The 20,142-nt window shown below is 31.6% G+C and overlaps 1 protein-coding gene across 1 annotated transcript; it reads right to left on the reverse strand.

Annotated features, from left to right (window-relative positions):
* Window positions 1-7,638: 7,638 nt before the first annotated feature.
* LOC139500397 (uncharacterized) lies at window positions 7,639-7,920 on the reverse strand. The gene has a single exon (XM_071289138.1). It carries the CDS (start codon window positions 7,918-7,920, stop codon window positions 7,639-7,641), a length of 282 nt encoding a protein of 93 aa, XP_071145239.1.
* Window positions 7,921-20,142: the final 12,222 nt, after the last annotated feature.

Genomic DNA, 20,142 nt, shown 5'->3' on the forward strand with positions numbered 1-20,142 from the left:
GGCAGATAAAATATACTTCTTGCCTATGTCATACAGGTATGTCATTGATGTAAACACAGGTAACATCCACCTGGCAAACATTTACCATTTAGTACTTATCCCACCAGAATATGTAATTTATAACATTACCTTAAATTAACTGTGCAGAAATGAGGGTTTGTTTTGTCAGTATTTTAATATTTTTTAAATTCATGTAAAATATGATTCCTTTGATGGGGGTATCAGTTGTATTTGACTATACAATATAATCTTCTGCTCATGAAAGGTACAAAAACGAAGTGTTATGGGTATTATTTTTTTTTGCACATTTTTCATTCAAGAAATTGCCTATTGATCGATGGCTTTCTGACCATTTTGAAAAAATAATATGAATAATTGGTATTGTTTATATATGTAAATTATATTTGTCTTGATCTACATGTACCTTGTTTAAAGAAACTTTAAACCACAAAAAAATATATGCTTAATAAGTTTTATTCAACATGTTCAATTTGAGATTCTTTACCTTGACAGGCTGAAAAATCTAATAAATGGTCAACTAATGAATTATGAAATCTAGGTTGCAGCCTGATAAACGATATGAAAAGGCCTGAAGAGTTGTTTATTATACTCTTTTAAGTTGGCTAAAATATTAAGAATCAATGCATTCTGTACATGTTGAATAGAAGCAGTAAAGTTATAATTTTGTATCAATTTTTATTATATTTTTGCTTTTTTTGCAGAGTTATCTCCCATATCAATGCAAATCTCCATAGGAATGTTAAAACCATGATTTTTTAGTTTTCTTCAAGTTGGATTTTATGGGACTCTTTTTTGTATAAATGGATTGTATAATGCTTTAGATTAAAACTTAAAAATCTTCTGTTGCAATTACTTCAAGGTTAGGGTCAAATTTATGCTAGATTGACTGGACTTTATGATATGATCTTTCTAATTTTCATGCCAAATAGGAGTTTTAATACCAATTTCACAGTCCATTAACATATAAAATGAAAGTGCGAGTGGGGCATCCTTGTACTAAGTGGACACATTCTGTTTTTATATTGATAATAAACCGTAGGTGTTACACTAGTAATGTTTGGGGCTCTTTATAGCTTTCTGTTCAGTGTGAGTCAAGGTTCCATGTTGAAGGCTTGACCTATAATGGTTTACTTTTATAAATTATTACTTGGATGTAGAGTTTCTCATTTGCACTCATACCACATCTTCCTGTATCTATATATATGTTCTATCTATGTATGTGTTTAACCAACTTTTGTGTTTCTTTTCATTTAATGAGAATAAAAGTTTGGAGGATATTTATAATTCAATATTTTTTCTGTTTAGATTGTAAAAATCAAACAACCTGATGGTATTTTGTTGACCTTTAGGGGTCAAACAGCTTTGAATTGTGGGATATATTTGACCAAACAAGGCATATTTGAGAAGTAATATGTGAAGAATTTTAGAACACAGCGGATGGCATCAATAAAATGGACAGAACATAGGAAAATATTTGCTGAAAAGATGGAAAAAATAAATGAACATGTAGCTCCAAGTGAAAATACTTATGCAGCTTATCAGGTAACTTATAATCAAATAACAAATTTCTCTGTTGCAAGGTTGAGGAGGTTGACAAGGGTAGGGGGACATGGAAATGAGGGAGCAGGCAGAGTGGGAGAGAGGGGGTAAACAATGTGTCTGCTGGTTAGGTAAGGATGACAATGTCTCTAGGCTCAGTCTGTTCTTGAATCTTCTGATGTTCCATTTTTATATAAAGCTAGATTTGTCAAAACGACACATTATATAATGGCCTTGTTTCAAAAAGTTGGAAAATCTGCAATTTCAATAACACATGTGGACACAAACATGGTGGTAGTCTCACATATAAAAAATCAGCTCAATATCTGAGAGCGTATAGAAAAAAAGTCCATATTACTGTTTTTCGACAATTTATCAAAGCCAGTAATTTCAGAAAAAAATTAGCAGAGCATAACATAACTTAGACTTGATCTGTAACTCATCATGGTTAACTCATATACATGTACCAAAAATCAGCCCAATATCTGAAGGTGTTTAGAAAAAAACTGATGGTTTGTTGCAAAGTGATGTAATAACAGAATGACAGACAAGGGTAAAACTAAATGGCACTGACAACTTTGTTGTGGAGCCATAAAAAGATGTGGTATGACTGCCAATGAGACATCTACTCTCCACAAAAGAACAAAGGACACATAAATTTACAACTATAGTTCACTGCAAAGCCCATACTGCATTATATATAAGTCCGCTATAAAAGGCCCCTAGATGACAAAAAACATTTCGAAAGAGAAAACTAACTGCCTAATTTATGTAGGTTAAGAAATTTTTGTAGAGCCTGCTACTTTTGTTGCAGAAAGCTTGACATAGAAATAAGGATCTGGTGGAGGCGTTAGCTTACTTCTTAAGTTTTATATTTTAGAAGGTGAAAGACCTGGATACTTCATACTTTGTATATATAGATGCCTCATGTTACAGTTTCCGTCTGTCACATGTTCATTGTCCATGACCTTATTTTCATGGTTCAGTGACTACTTTAAAAAAGTTCAAAAATGTTTGTAATGTGAATTTCCCTCTTATTTTGAGCAATATGATAAACATATTTGGTATTCTAACACTTACACTGGATGACAGTTGAACAGAGAATAAAATATTACAAGTTTGTGTATTCCGGACCATTCTTGTGGAATAATTTGCTAATACCATTAAGAAATATTTAAAATGTTAATTCTTTCAAATACAAAATAACAGATCATTTATTGAAATCAACCTAGCTGTATTTAATGAATGGCTGTTATTTATTTTGAATTTATTGAACCATAAAATTAATTTTTGACTCTTCACATTGAATAATCCGCTTCGCGGATTATGTTAAATGTGAAGAGTCAAAAATTAATTTTATGGTTCAATAAATTCAAAATAAATTATTGCTATTCATTATAAATAAATTTCTATCAAAAATAAGACTCAAATATATATTAATACGAATAACAACGTACACAGATGTTTGCGTATGAATACACAATGGCAGAGTGGGCGTGTCGCCATAAAAATTGATAACATTGAAAATAAAGCTAATTCTTTTAACCAATCAGAAGACAGTAAATACACCAAATTTATTTATTTAATGAATGGCTGTTATTTATTTTGAATTTATTGAACCATAAAATTAATTTTTGACTCTTCACATTGAATAATCCGCTTCGCGGATTATGTTAAATGTGAAGAGTCAAAAATTAATTTTATGGTTCAATAAATTCAAAATAAATTATTGCTATTCATTATAAATAAATTTCTATCAAAAATAAGACTCAAATATATATTAATACGAATAACAACGTACACAGATGTTTGCGTATGAATACACAATGGCAGAGTGGGCGTGTCGCCATAAAAATTGATAACATTGAAAATAAAGCTAATTCTTTTAACCAATCAGAAGACAGTAAATACACCAAATTTATTTATTTAATGAATGGCTGTTATTTATTTTGAATTTATTGAACCATAAAATTAATTTTTGACTCTTCACATTGAATAATCCGCTTCGCGGATTATGTTAAATGTGAAGAGTCAAAAATTAATTTTATGGTTCAATAAATTCAAAATAAATTATTGCTATTCATTATAAATAAATTTCTATCAAAAATAAGACTCAAATATATATTAATACGAATAACAACGTACACAGATGTTTGCGTATGAATACACAATGGCAGAGTGGGCGTGTCGCCATAAAAATTGATAACATTGAAAATAAAGCTAATTCTTTTAACCAATCAGAAGACAGTAAATACACCAAATTTATTTATAAATGATTGAAAACTGATTATGCCATCATGTTTTTTTTATAACATTTTATCAATTTTTATGCCCCACCTACGACTGAAGAGGGGCATTATGTTTTCTTGTCTGTGCGTTCGGCGGAGCTGTTCTTTCGTTTGTCTGTGCATCCATTTGGCCGTTCGTCACGCTTCAGGTTAAAGTTTTTGGTCAAGGTAGTTTTGATGAAGCTGAGTTCCAATCAACTTGAAACTTAATTAGACTTTTGACCCAAATTTCACGGTCCACTGAACATAGAAAATGAAAGTGCGAGTTTCAGGTTAATGTTTATGGTAAAGGTAGTTTTTGATGAAGTTGAAGTCCAATCAACTTGAAACATAGTACACATGTTCTCTATGGTATGATCTTTCTAATTTTAGAAAATTAGTTTTTTTACCCAATTTTACAGTCCATTGAAAATTGAAAATAATAGTGTTAGTGGGGCATCCGTGTACTTTGGACACATTATTGTTTTTATATTTTTTTGTTGTTGTGTGTAAGTACCTTGTAAGGTCCTCATGCCTGTCAGACAGTTTTCAATTGACTGCAACCTCATTTCATTGATCAGTGAAAAAGGTTAAGTTTTGGTGTTCAAGTCCATATCTCTGATACTATAAGCATTATCTCTAGTATATTTGATGTATGGAAGGATTGTAATGTGTACATGTCCAACTGGCAGGTGTCATCTGACCTTGACCTAATTTTCATTGCAATTGGTCAAAGTTAAGTTTTTGGGTTCAAGTCTTTTCTTTTAAACTATATGCAATAGGTGAACTATATTTGGTGAATGGAAATATTTTATGATGTACATATCAGTCTATCAGTTTTTATTTGACCTTGACCTCATTCACATGGTTCATTGCCAGGGGTCGAATTTAAGCTTTTTTGTGTACTGGCCAGCCGGACCAGTGGACTGAAAATCTACTGGTCCGGCCTTCAAATCTACTGGTCCTGCACAAATGAAATTCATTTGACAAACACTAATATAAATGAGAGATGTTTATGTTTATTTTCATATTTTTCCCTTCCTTTGTTTCCTCTCCTTTATTCTAGTAGTTTTTTAGTGCTGTTCTGATTGTTCTTTGAGCAAGTACAGTATCTAACTTGAAATTTAAAGATCTCGTTACAAAAATACGTTTCTTATCTAGGTCTGTCACTGCAAATTGTTCGCATGATATACATAATACAATCCATTACATTGCAATCAACTATATATATATATATAATTAAACCATTCAGTGCCATTCGCATTTTTTTACCTATGATTTTTTATATTACGTATCTTTTTGTCAATTTCATAAACTTTCTTCAGATCTTCCATTTGCATGATTTGAGTGTCACTTATTTTTATTTATTTTTTGTCCGTCGATTTCCATATTTTGTGTTGTTTTGAAGGACGCTCAACCTCGATATTAATAAAAATTTAATCAATTGTAATACTTAGTACTGCCAGTACTGTGTAATTGATTTAGCAGGTAAACTGTTTTGTAGAAAACCGAAATAAGCGATTCAATCAGGGATTTTATCGACAATTTTTTACTGGTCCGCTGGACCTGTGACCAGGTGACAAAATATACTGGTCCGAACCAAATTCTACTGGTCCCGGACCACCAGACCAGCTCTAATTTTGACCCCTGTTCATTGCTCAGTGTTAAGTTTATGTGCAGAAGTCTGTTTTTCCTGAACTATATAAGCATAAGGTCAACTATATGTGTTGTATGGAAGGATCGTTAGCAGTACATGTTTGCCTGGCATGGTTTATCTGACCTTGACCTCATTTTCATGGATCATTGATCAATGTTTAGTTTTCTTGGTTAAGTCTGTTAGAAACTATAAGCAATATGTAAACTTTATTTAGTGTTTTAAATGATTGTTAGATGTACATGAATTTATTTGTTTGGTTTATCTGACCTTAATGTCATTTTCTTAAATCATGTTAAGTTGATGTAATAGCTGTAGTAAAGCTTTCTATTTAGGACTATCAACATAATATTAATGGTTGGTAAAGATGGCAAGACATTAAGCGTGAGCACTCTTGTTTGACAGGGGGCAGGAGAAATCATTTATCCTGTTTTTAAGTTGAAATTGTTTTTTGTGTTGTAGTTTTGCCATTTTATTTTCATTTACCCCTTTTTTTCTTCAGGAAAACAAGAATACCAGAGATTTACTTATTGAGCTGAGATTCCATAAAACAATTTTTGGAGACAGGGTAGATAACATCTAGATATCACAGACGAATTTTATCAAGTGCAGATTACACTGATCCTGGTAAAAAGAATGACAGTGTACAGTTATGTGGTCCGTGTGGACCTAACAATTATGTGAAAAAATGTTATAGATGTCTTAAATCAATGCGTACTGATTTGGTATGTCTTAGTAATGCACAAATCCGAAGATGGTGTGCAATCATCATTTCATTACTCTGGAATCATTTTGATTTCTTATATATAAATGACAATTTAAAGGATTTAAGAAAATACTAAATATGCAGATTTGGTCAAAAACCACAAAATCAGTAAAAACAGTTTGACTGCAGTCCATGAAAATATATGCTTTTTTCAATTTGTGTACTGTAGAAACATAATTTTTGGTGGGGTTAAAATTTCATGGTTTTGTCTTTATAAGATTTCATGAGGATTTAACTAATTGATTTTTATTAATTGGAAGTGATGTTATATGAAAGTTAAATTTTCATGTTTTTTTTTTATTTCGTGGATATATTTTTTCCAGAAAATTAATGCGAAAAAATATATACTTAGCTTCTATGACACTTCTATAAACTTTAAAGGAATGTTATGCATTGGCCAAACTTTGGTTATGTTTAAGTATGAAAATTGTAACCATTTTCTTCAGAAGTTCATCTTACATCTCTTCTCAATTGCTCCACCTGAAATTAATCAATGAAAAGTGAAAAATAGTATGAAAATTTATATTAACCATTAGTTCCCAAGCATCATTATAAAATTAATATCTCTTGATGATGTCACTCAATCTACTTAAGGATGTATTCTTCTGATGTTTCAGTCTCATAGAAATCTTGTTCTGAAATTTTTTCCAAAATATGTGATACAAGTGGAAAATAATTTCTTAGATATGTATTTTTTTCAATCATTAATAACAAAAGAACTTGAGATAATATGCATTTTGTTCTAAAAACAGAGAATAATCACAAATTTACAAAATTGACAGTATGGTTAATTTAACACGAAAAAGCATCAAAATAGGAAAAAACTTTCTATATTAACACCTACCTATAGTTTTATTTAAGCGAAACTTATTCAGATTGGTCCACTTAATCTTTATTGAACGTATGAAAAAAAGTTTAATTGTAGAACTGTAATTTTTTCCATGATAATAGCCCAAAAATGCGCAAAAACTGATGAAAAATGGGAAAATCATCAAAATTGGGTACTTTCAAAATGAGGGCTGTAGCAAAAAAATGAAGTGCACCAGCAGCACCACCATATGAATTTCTTCACCAATTATTTTTTAGTGGTTGTCATGCATATTTGTTTTGTTATAAATTAGGCCATTAGTTTTTCCAATTGAATTGTTTCATATTTTCCTGACAGGGCCCTTCGTTTTTTCTGCCATTTGTATAATGTACTCCTTGATAAGATATTTTTCAAAATACTATTGGAAAACAAACTGACAAAGCCATACAAAAAAAACACTTTTTAACTCAGCCTCTTTTCAGTTTTCAAGAATGGCATTTAATTTATGTGCTTCAGTTGGTTCTTCAGGCACTGCTTCTTCAGGCTTTGCTTCTTCAGGTACTGCTTCTTCAGGCACTGCTTCTTAAGGCACTGCTTTAGGTGCTTCAGTTAGTAAATCAGGCACTGCTTTAGGTGCTTCAGTTGGTTCTTCAGGCACTGCTTTAGGTGCTTCAGTTGGTTCTTCAGGCACTGCTTTAGATGCTTCAGTTGGTTCTTCAGGCACTGCTTCAGGTGCTTCAGTTGGTTCTTCTGGCACTGCTTCAGGTGCTTCAGTTGGTTCTTCAGGCACTGCTTCTTCAGGCACTGCTTCTTCAGGCACTGCTTCTTCAGGTACTGCTTCTTTAGGAACTGCTTCTTCAGGCATTGCTTCAGATGCTTCAGTTGGTTCTTCAGGCACTGCTTCAGGTGTTTCAGCTGGTTCTTCAGGCACTGCTTCAGGTGCTTCAGTTGGTTCTTCAAGCACTGCTTCAGGTGCTTCAGCTGGTTATTCCAGCTACTGCTCCAGGTGCTTCAGTTAGTTCTTCAGGCACTGCTTCAGGTGCTTCAGTTGGATCTTCAGGCACTGCTTCAGGTGCTTCAGCTGGTTCTTCAGGCACTGCTTCAGGGGCTTTAGTTGGTTATTCCAGCCACTGCTCCAGGTGCTTCAGTTAGTTCTTCAGGCACTGCTTCAGGTGCTTCAGTTGGATCTTCAGGCACTGCTTCAGGTGCTTCAGTTGGTTCTTCAAGCACTGCTTCAGGTGCTTCAGCTGGTTATTCCAGCCACTGCTCCAGGTGCTTCAGTTAGTTCTTCAGGCACTGCTTCAGGTGCTTCAGTTGGATCTTCAGGCACTGCTTCAGGTGCTTCAGCTGGTTCTTCAGGCACTGCTTCAGGGGCTTTAGTTGGTTCTTCAGTGCACAGATTGAAATTACTCACCTTCTTATCTAATCATAGATATTGTTTGTAATCTAAGATTTTTTTCTTCTTTCTCAAACATTTTCTGTTTGTTCAGGTTTATACAATTGATTTAAAATCATGTTCAAACCAATGGTGAACTACAGGTCGTAAATGCATGTTTATGAAATGAAAGAAAAAACAGATTAAACAATATAACTCTTCAAACTCATTTTAATCCCCAACCACTACCTCATGTCTGACTGTATACATGTACCATGGCAGTTTTTGTTGTGTATGTGCTGCCAGTACATGTATGTCTAATTTAAATTAAACCACTTTGTTTGTACTGTAATTCTAAAACACCTTCTCACCTTCTGTCTTTCATTCTGTAATTCTGCTCTAAATAAATGTAAATGTATAAATTATAGAAGAGCAAGAAAGTATATATTGATAATTTGTTTGGAGTTGATCTAAGACCATGTACATGTCGTCATTGGTGAAATTTTTTATATGCATATTGACATGATTGATGAAATGGAAAAAAAAAAATTAAACAAAATTAAAGTATAACTCATGAAAATCAATTTGTTATATTACCCCAGCACATTTGTGCCTGTATCATTAGTCGGGCTATCTGAACTATGTGCTGCCAAAACATGTATGTCTAATTTATTATGCCATTTATTATTTGATAGCCAGTCTTTCAATTTTGTCTTCATTACAAATGATGAATTTTTCTGCTATCTCTTTGACAGTTAACATTATGTATAGTTATACCTATACTAAAAGGCTCTCAAGAGTCTGTTTTGCTCAACTGTGTATGTGCTGTTTACATAAAGTGTTATCTCCCTTTAAATGTACTGTAATTCAAAACACCTAGCTTTCCTTCTGCTCATTAATGATAAGTGGAAGTCTTTCATTTTTTTCTGAAAAATACGTAATTTTTCTGCTATCTCTCTCTGAAAATTAAACTTGATTAGGTTTATAATTGATCTAAGATCTTGTTCATACAGCCATTTGTGAAGTACAGTTTGTATAATCATGTTGATCAAATGAAAAAAAAAGTAACACTTCAAACTGATATATATTAACCCCATCACATTTGTGCCTGTATCAGGCTATCTTGAGCATGTACAGCCAGTACATGTATGTCTAATTAGTTACTGAACTATTTTGTTTTTACAACATGTACTGTTATTCAAAATGACTTCTTACCTTCTGCTCATTAAGGATTTCATCTATCATTTATTCATTGGCCAAAATCACTCCTCTTTCCATTCTCTAGATAAATTCAAGTAGTGTTATGTAGAAATATCAGAACAAGAACGTATACATTGATTAGGTTCATACATTTTGTTCTAAGATCATGTTCATACATGCAGCCATTGGTGAACTGCAGGTCATATAAGCATGTTAATGAAATGGAAAAAAAAGTAACTCTTCAAACTGATATATAACCCCACCACCACCACATTTGTGCCTGTATCAGGCTATCTTGAGCATGTGCAGCCAGTACATGTATGTCTAATTAGTTACTGAACCATTTTGTTTTTACAAAATGTACTGTGAATTTAAAACACCTTTTCACCTTCTGCTCATTTAAGGATGCTTTCATTGGCTATAATCACTCCTCTTTCAATTCTCTCTGTAAATTAAACATGTAGTGTTATGTATAAATAGAAGAGCAAGAAAGTATACATTGATTAGGTTAATAGATTTGATCCAAGATCATGTTCATGCAACCTTTTGTGAACAACAGGCCCAATAAGCATATTGATGAAATGAAAAAAAAAATATAGACAAAGTATAACTCTTTAAATGCAAATTGATATATAACCCAAAAACATTTGTGCCTGTATCATTAGTCAGCCTATCTGAACCATGTGTTACCAGTACTTGTATGTCTTGTTTCAACTGAACCAATTGTTTGTACTGTAATTCAAAACACCTGCTCACCTTCTGCTCAGTCATGAGCTGTTGTAGCCTTGAATTTTTTTCCATCAAGGTTTTCATTTTTATGCTATCTCTCTCTGAAAATTAAACATGTAGCGTTATGTATAGATATAACTAGAGGCTCCCAAGAGCTGTTTCCCTCAACTGTATATGTGTTGTTGACTTGGAAGTGTTATCTCCCCTTAATTGTACTGTAATTCAAAACACCTGCTTACCTTCTGCTCATTAATGATATGTTGAAGTCTTTCATTTTTTTCTGAAAAAGAAGTATAACTCTTCAAAGTGATATATAACCCCACCACCACCACCACATTCATGCCTGTATTATTAGCCAGGCAATCTTCAGCATGTTATGGCAGTACATGTATGTATATTTAGTTACTGACTAATTTTTTTTTACAAAATGTACTTTGAATTTTAAACACCTTCTGTTCATTTCATTGAATCTTTCGTTGGCCTTTATTAGTCCTCTTTCCCTTCTCTCTGTAAAACATGTAGTGTTATTTAGAAATAGAAGAGGAAGAAAGTATACATTGATTAGGTTTATACTGTTGATTCAAGATCATGTTTATTCAGTCATTGGTAAACTGCAGGCCATATCAGTATTTTGTGAGGAAAGAAAAAAGTTTAAACAAAGTAAACTTCATGAACCTGATATTTATAATCCTATCACATTTGTGTTTGTATCATAAGTTGGACTATTTGAACCATGTGCAGCCAGTACATGTATGGCTAATTTAAACTGAACCAATTGTTTTTACTGTAATTTAAAACATTTTCTCATCTTCTGCTCATTATGACAATGTGTTGCAGCTGGCTTGTTCTTGTTCCATCCCCTATAAATAGCTTTTTATTCTCTCTGAAATTAAACAAGTAGTGTTATGTATAAATATTAGAGCAAGAAAGTATACATTGATTAGGTTCATACAATTGGTCTATGAATATGTTTATACTGCCATTAGTGAACTACAGACCATGTTAATGAAATGAAAAAAAAGAAAAAAAAAGTTCAAACAATATAACTTTTCAACCCAATTTGTTTGTTTAAATTCATTTAAATTGTTACAATACAGTGTCCATGATGCAACCTGAAACAATTAATAACCAGGAAAATTAATGTCTTAATACATGATTCTTATACAGAAATGTTTTCTATTATTTTCTAGTATGAACATTTATACATTACCTATTTCCTCCTTAGCCTCTTCGTTTAATTTTTGGCAATACAATGTCCATGATTCAACCTGAAACAATCAATAACCAGGGAAATTAATGTCTTATCTAAGTGAATTGACAACTGATCCTAGATCATGTTCATATAGACTTTTTGGAGCTACATTAATAACTGAACCAATTTGTTTGTTCTGTAATTCAAAACAATTCTTTTTACCTTTTGGTCAGTCATACACCATGTTGAAGCAGATCATGTTGATTATGTTGTCATTTAAAATCTATCTGAAGAAAGTCACTTTCAATCTCTTTAAAAATAAAAAAAAAATAGTGTTATAAAATTGTGAATAAGTATAAAAGCTAAAATGTTTAAATTGTTTATCTCCCCTTTCAGCAATAATTGTTTCATGGAATCTCTGTTCTGCAATTTCAACTCTGGTCATCTTTTCTCATTTTCCTGAAGGAAGATTAAAGGGAGGTGACAATGTCTAGTATTTTAGTAGGACTAGAGCTGTCTTTAAATATTTCATATATTTTTTTTTATATTACCCTTTTCGTCATGAGCCGTGTCATTTTGGTAAAGATATGAGTGGTCTTTAGGGCTCTCTTATATATTTTGTTATTTTTTTTTACATTGCTTTTTATTTATTGTAATTTATATTACCCTTTTTCATCATCAACCTCGTTCCATTCTCTGCTCAAATATTCCACCTTTTTCTTTTCACTTTGATTTGAAAAGGAACTTTGCATTGGCAAAACTTGGGTAATGTTTAATGTGAAAATAAAAATTGCCCTTTTCTTCCTCTAACCTCCTCAATTGTTCAACCTGAAATAATAAATAAAGTGAAAAATAGTATGAAAATTTATATTGCCCCTTAGTTCCCAAGACTCATTATAACATCTCTCTTTGTTGTCACTTAATCTTCTGGTAAGTTGAAGTATTTGACTAAAATAATCTTTCTCCTTCCTTTTTTTCACCTGTTCTTTCTAAATCTCTAACTCAATCGCTCAAACTGAAATATATCAATGATAAGTGAAACATAGTATGAAAATTTATATTAACCAATTAGTTACCAAGCCTCATTATAAAATTGATATCTCTTGATGTTGTCACGCAATGATGAACTTTTTCTTTTAAATAATCATTCCCCTTAGATAAAAGCTCAACCTGAAATAATAAATGATAAGGGAGAATGTTGACATTTAATGTGACCTTCTATCACTTTTAATTTAAATGGAACTTTCCAATGGCTAATCTTGTTCATAATCTATTTCTTATTAAGCTAGTCATATTAATCCCTCTTGAGACTTAATGTTTGCTTTGGTCAGTTTCAATTAAAGCTTAAACATCTGATGGTAAATGCTCATTTAATATCCAACTAAACTAACAAACAATAACTTAAACTAACAAACAATAATAAATCAGAAACATTCATATTCTGCAGCTGGGTACCATTCTCATCTGGCCAATTGTCCATGTCTGTATGCTGATGCATTATGTTGATGACTTCTGATCTGTTATTTTTTTCTGTCTTCAGCTGTTCCTTGGTCGTCTTCAACACTTCCATGCATCTGTCTTTCTGTCTGAAGGCATTGCTTATTCTAGTATTGTTGCTGCCCAGGTGTCCTGGGTGTCTGAAAAAAAAAAATACTATTAGTTTTTATTAAATAATGATTTAAAACCAATTGGTAATAATAAAAAAAAAATGGATGGAAAAGGAAATGTATGATATAATTTGTCCATAATAACGATTGACATATCTAAAATGAAATAAATTATAAAGTATAATAATTATATAACATTTTCCTTTTGTTCAATGGATTTCCTCTTTCTGTATTCTTACTGTGAGTTTCATGTATGTGTCTTCTTTGTACAGCAGGTGGCTAATTGATTGATTAGTAATGCAGTGACTGTGAAATATAGAGCATCAATAAAAGATCTCATGAAATGAGGTGAATCTGTTTTGCACTCATATTGTGCAATAATAAGAACTTTATTTCAAAAATAAAAAGTAAAAGTAATACTAAATTACTTTGATTGACAAAATCTTTTAATAGGGGGTAGAATGGGACAATTTTTCCACTCACTGGGAGTTGTGACTAAAAAAATCTGTCTAAAAAACAGAATTAATTACGACAAAATAAATAACAAAAGACAATTTAATTTTTAACACATTATGTTGATGACTTCTTATTGGTTATTTTTTTTCTGTCTTCAGCTGTTCCTTGGTCGTCTTCAACACTTCCATGCATCTGTCTTTCTGTCTGAAGGCATTGCTTATTCTAGTATTGTTGCTGCCCAGGTGTCCTGGGTGTCTGAAATAAAAAAAAAAATACTAATAGTTTTTATTAAATGATGATTTAAAACCAATTGGTAATATTTATAAAATAATAAAAAAAAAATGGGTGGAAAAGAAAATGTATGGTATAGTATGTCCATTATAACAATTGACATATATTTAAAATGAAATAAATTATAAAGTATAATAATCATACAACATTTTCCCTTTGTTCAATGGATTTCCTCTTTCTGTATTCTTACTGTGAGTTTCATGTATGTGTCTTCTTTGTACAGCAAGTGGCTTGATTGATCAGTATTGCAGTGACTGTGAAATATAAATCATCAATAAAAGATCTCTTCAAGGTTTAATACCACCAAATCATGGTACGTCACATCCGGTTGTATACGAAAGTAGGTCGAAACAAATATTTCCTTGAATTTGACAGTTGTAGGTAATTAATCCTACATTTTATTGCAGAAAAACCATTTCTGTGTCATAAACATATGTCTTGGGTATTACTATACACCATCATTTTTTATTTGGGATTTATATAGAAAATTTTGTAATCTTGAGGTTACTTGGTGACTAAACCTTGTACACAGATAAAATAAGGGGAGAAATTTGATTGGTTAACTTCCAATGATGGTTATTTTCTTATATGCAATGAAATGTTATGTGATTTTTTTTCTATACAACTGGACAGGATAAAACTTTACTCATGCAAAGTATTTCATTATTTAAAACGAGGATAAATTCTGCACATTTTTTTGAAAAGTGCAAATTTAACAGACTAATAGGGGAAAATCAATGGTGGTATTACACCTCAAATGAGGTGAATCTGTTTTGCACTCATATTGTGCAATGATAAGAATTATATGTTGAAAATAAAAAGTAAAACTTACTTACTTTGATTGACAGCAACACTTTTTAACAAAGGAAACAACTTTACAAGTTTTACTCTAGAAGCGAGTGGCTAAAAAAAACTGTAATACAAAAGAGAATAAATAACACCAAATTAATAACAAAAGACAATTGTCATTTTGATGCATTATGTTAATGACTTCTTATTAGTTAATGTTTAGTCATGTCTTTTTTGTACAGTGTGGCCATCCCCTGTGTTTTCTGTTGGTTACCTGTACTGATCAGCTTTTGTCATATATGTGTGAGTGGTCTTAATTGCTATACAACAGAACATGTGTCTTTAACTTTGGTGAGAGACTTGATTTGGCCAGTCTGCAAGCTCAATGAAATGTGTTGCTCAGGTTTGTGTATCTTCTGTACCTGCTGTCTCCATCAGATAGGATAGGTGACTGTTTCATTTTCTTAATATAGGTCTGGTAGTTCTCGTGTTGGAGTAGAGGAGATATAGGTCTGGCAGAGTCTGGTATGCTTTCCATGTTTGATTGTTGTGCAATAGACTAATCTGATATTAAACAGTCCCCAAGGGTATCATCAGCAGTATTGATATGATTTATAACAATGAAACCTTTCTCCAAATTTAAAACGCACATGCAGTGGATAAGGGACTGTTCAATATTTATCAGAAGGATGGGATGGTGGTGCATTCTTTATTTAAAATTGTTGCATTAAAAAACTTGATGCCATACATCCTTTTAAATTCTGCAAAACAGTGCTTGTCCCTCTAAAACATAGACAACCAATAATCATGATAATGATATAGGTTATTTTTCTTTTTTTTAATGCCTGCGAAAAAGTTCACTTCAAACCGCAGATGGCTTTATATTCTATTAATTTAGAAATTATTGTGTGTATTTATTATTGAAATTTTGTCATTTTAGACTTAAATGGGATTTCATTTTTTTACGATTTTGAGAAAAATCCTGTTTGATTTATATAAGAAATTTAAAAATTCGAGTTTAAATTTTTGCGTTTACAACTCCTGCATTTTTTCGCAATAATATATGAATTAACAGTTTATACAATTTTACATTGTGATTTTTGTTTTGAATTGTACATAATATTGTTGTATTACATTGTGATTTTTGTTATGAATTGTATATAATATGTTTGTATTACATTGTGAATTTTGGTATAATTTGTATAATTTTTTGTTTGTATTTAATTGTTTGTTTATCAAACTAAATTGTAATATTTTTCTTATATCTTGCAACTGTTGTACAGACAGCAGGTATACAAATACATCATAAATGTACTGTTGTAGTACTTTGTTTAGCAAATGATAATTATAGATTATTATTGATTATCTCAACAAGCTGATTTTCTGGCGAAAAAAGCAATTGAGTTGAGATGATCAATGATAATCTGTTTATAGCTATTCACCCTAAAAAGACGTTGTCATTTTCATGTCAATTTCATAAGCAAAACCACATGGCTCCTTATAGTTTCTAGCGAGAATTTTCCATCTCAAGTGAGTACCATGATATGAAAATTATCACAAAAAAAGATCAAAGGAAAAATGCACAAATGGCGATAATACAAATTACTGTATTTTACAGTTCACAAGTCCTCTTAGTAAAGTCCAATTTTAAGCCATGTGAATTTATTACTAAAATCAGATAAGAATTTGAAATTTAAAAATAGTGTGAAAATGCATGACAAAAACTAAATTTATAGATTTTCAAAAATAATATAAAGTTTGAAGATTTGTGGCATGACTATTAACTTATGAGTTTTGTACTCAATAATTCCTGACAGAATTCTCTTTTTCATCTTGTTCCGTTTATTTTCAGTATAAATTCCACGTCTATTTTTTTTCCTGCTAAAAAATCAACCTTTCCATGAAGTATCATGTGAGATCATTTAAAAAAATTTAACTTCTGTATACTGTTAACACTGAGGTTGTGAAATCAAAACCTGAACATGGCCTACTCTATCATAATTGTCTTGGAGTCAGTTTTCCTAATGAAGCTTTAGGTTTGTCATCATCTCAAAGCACCTCAGCCTTGATTCCTCCTCGTATAAAAACTAGACTGCTATGAAAAGAAAATGCATGTTGAAAGTGGTTTTAAACTTCAAAAATAAGTCAGTCAGAATCATTCATAACCTGTATAGAGTGTTAAAGATTTTTTTTTTCACCAAAATTTGTCTCCATGAACTTTTTTAAAGCCAACCTATTCCATTTCTGTCGAGTTCAACAAAAAACTTTACCGATATAAGCTAGAACATAATAGACTTTAATTATAAAAAAGATATGTAGAAATATTCCACATTTTATAAAAAATATACCTTAAGATTTCTTTTATGTATAGCAAATTGTTGCTCAATACTGTAAATAGTTTTGTTTATTCTTTTCACTGTTTGTAATTGAATTATCTGCAAGTGTTCAGTTTAAAATGTAAGGTATTGACGAAATATCAAATCAAACAGATTATCACCAATTCAAACCATTTTAAATTTATTTTGTTTATTTGGTATAAAGCCTAATGATCATTAGACTGGTTCTCTATCCTTCATCTGTTTGGCTCTGAAATACCCGTATAATGCAAGGGAGAGGACCAGCCTAATGATCATAGATTATCTATGGTTATTTAAACATTGGGGAAATTCTTGGATGCAATCTTATCGAATAGCGTTTGGGACCAACCCCTGAAATGAATAGCAGCCTAGAAAATCATTATCCTTTCTGAAGCTCACTCAGTAGATAATCTATCATTATTAGTAATAATATATCAAATTCACAGAACTTTTCAAAAAGATCATTATAGATGTGTTTATAGCTTTTTCAAAAGCAATGTTAATTACACATCACATCTTCTCATTCTCAATCTACTCAACTGAGAAAAAAAACCTTCTCAATCTAGTAGCTTGTGATAGAAAATGATAAACAAAATTGAAAGGAAAATATGTCAAAATAACATTTTAAGCAACAAATACATTATATATTATACAATGATATGAAAATATGTTATATTTTGTATTAAAGATATATTATAGTAACTGATTTTAATTGTTATTATCATCATTGATATATGTTTCAAATACACACTTAATGGTATGCTTTAGCTCACCATTCACCAAGCCCAAAGAGCGTACATCTGTCGTCGTCATGGTAAACTTTTTCAAGATTCTTCTCTGATACAACTCTGGCAAATACCTTCAAACTTTAACTGAATGTTCCTTAGAATACCTTGTTTGAAATTGTATCAAGTTTTGATCCAACAACAAACAAGGGTGCCATTGCTAAAAATGGAACACAGGGGACAACAGCAGGTTTTGGCGTATGTCCAAAAAAAAAAAAGCATTAGAGCAAAAGTGAAACGGAGTTTTTGGCGTATGTCTAAAAAAAAAAAGCAATAAGAGCAAAAGTGAAAGGGAGTTAAAGTTATAAATTGGTCATGATCTTCTAGTATTTGTTATGAAATTGTCAGACAAATAGAACCACTAGTTGTAGGGTCTCTTTCCAAGATAGTTTTACTGTTTTTGGTTATCTTTAATATTAAAATCGTAGATAGAAGTTAAGTATGAATGGCGATAAATGTTCGGCCAAGTAAGGTTTACAAATTAAATAAGCCAGCATGATCAAAATAGTCTATTGACTCCATAAGGATTTAATGCACTTAAAATGCTATTTTCACTTTTATGTCTAACCTTAACAGAGACAAAAAGAAAGACATATGTATGCTGTTTCTGGCGGCGGCTGCAATGTTTTAGTTTTTGATTAGGTTTAGTTTATGGTGAACAACTAGTGGTGAGTCAATGGTGGTTTGGTATGCAGTTGTATTTAAGCATTGGCACATCTCATTACCATGGAGACTATTTGGCCTGTCCCCTCAGTTATGGTCTATTGACTTTGAAACGTTTGCTTATATATAGATATACGAAGATTTCATATGAGTGCCAATGAGACAAGTCACAAATTATAAATTAAACCATTATAGGTCAAGGCAGGGTCAACACGGAGCCTTGACTTGCACCAATCAAGCTATAAACTGCCCCAAAAAATACTAGCTATATATATAGTGTAAAACCTTTCAAACGGAAAGCCAAAGGTCTATATATTTCGCGTATTAGTTTGTGATTAGGTCAGTTTATTGGGAACCACTAGTGGTAGGTAAATTATATTTGGTATGCAGTTTTACAAGTATTAGCTTTGGCAAATATCATTATCATTGAGATTATTTGGCCCCGCCCCCTCAAATATGGTTTATTGACTTTGAAATTTGGGTAGTTTACATGTATTATTTTGTGTTTAGGTATGTTTAAAGTGAACTGCTTATGATATGTCAATTGTATTTGGTATGCAGTTGTATTAGCTTTGGCACATTTCATTTCCACGTACTGAGATTGTTTAGCCAATCCATGTGCCTTCAGTCATGATTCATTGACTGAGTTTTTGCAAAACTTGCATGTTAAAGTGTTGCTATTTTTAAATTTCAATATCAGTTGCATTATTGAAATTACATAAAGGCGAGACATATCTCTTTGTTAACATAAAAAAGAAGATGTGGTTTGATTGCCAATGAGACAACTGTCCACAAGATACCAAAATGACACAGAAATTAACAACTATAGGTCACCGTTCAGCCGTCAACAATGATGAGCAAAGTCCATACCGCATAGTCCGCCATAAAAGGCCCCGAAATGACAATGAAAAACAATTCAAACGAGAAAAATAACGGCCTCATTTATATGAAGAAAAAAAAATGAACGAAAACAAATATGTAACAAACGACAACCACTGAATTACAGGCTCCTGACTTTGGACAGGCACATCACCGTGAGGCACATACATACACAGTTTACTTCAATCTGAAAGTCTTATTAGTTTTTCAAAAACCTTCTTCTCTGAAACAACTTGGCCAAATACTTTAAAACTTCATTCGAATGTTCCCTAGGATATCTAATTTATAGATTGTATTCGGGGATTTGATCCATCTAAAACATGGAGGCCGTTTCTAAAAAAATTGAACACAGGGTTCAAATGATTTTTTGGGGTTTCATCTCAAAAACTCAAAACAAAAAAAATGCGAAAGGGATATTTAGCGTCAATATTCGTTTCTGTGGTTAATGCCTTTTCAGACACCCATGACGTTATTGGAATTTTATGAAATTTGGACACTAACTTGATAATGTCCAACATACAGTTTCAAGATCAATATTCCATTTCATAATAAATGAACTGAGTTTCAAAATTAACAAGTAGATACAGTCTGGGGTTAAACATTTGTTTCACATCACATACTTTAATTGTCAAACCCTCGTAGGATTTTATGAAACTTAATAAGCAAAAGCTAAAGAAGATAATTTCTGGTGCAAAGTTTTTAAACTGTTTTTTTCATTTTCAGTATTTTTCTGACAGATTGACTTATACAAGTGTTTAACAGTT

This window comes from Mytilus edulis, chromosome 13, assembly GCF_963676685.1.
Source record: "Mytilus edulis chromosome 13, xbMytEdul2.2, whole genome shotgun sequence".
Taxonomy (NCBI): domain Eukaryota; kingdom Metazoa; phylum Mollusca; class Bivalvia; order Mytilida; family Mytilidae; genus Mytilus; species Mytilus edulis.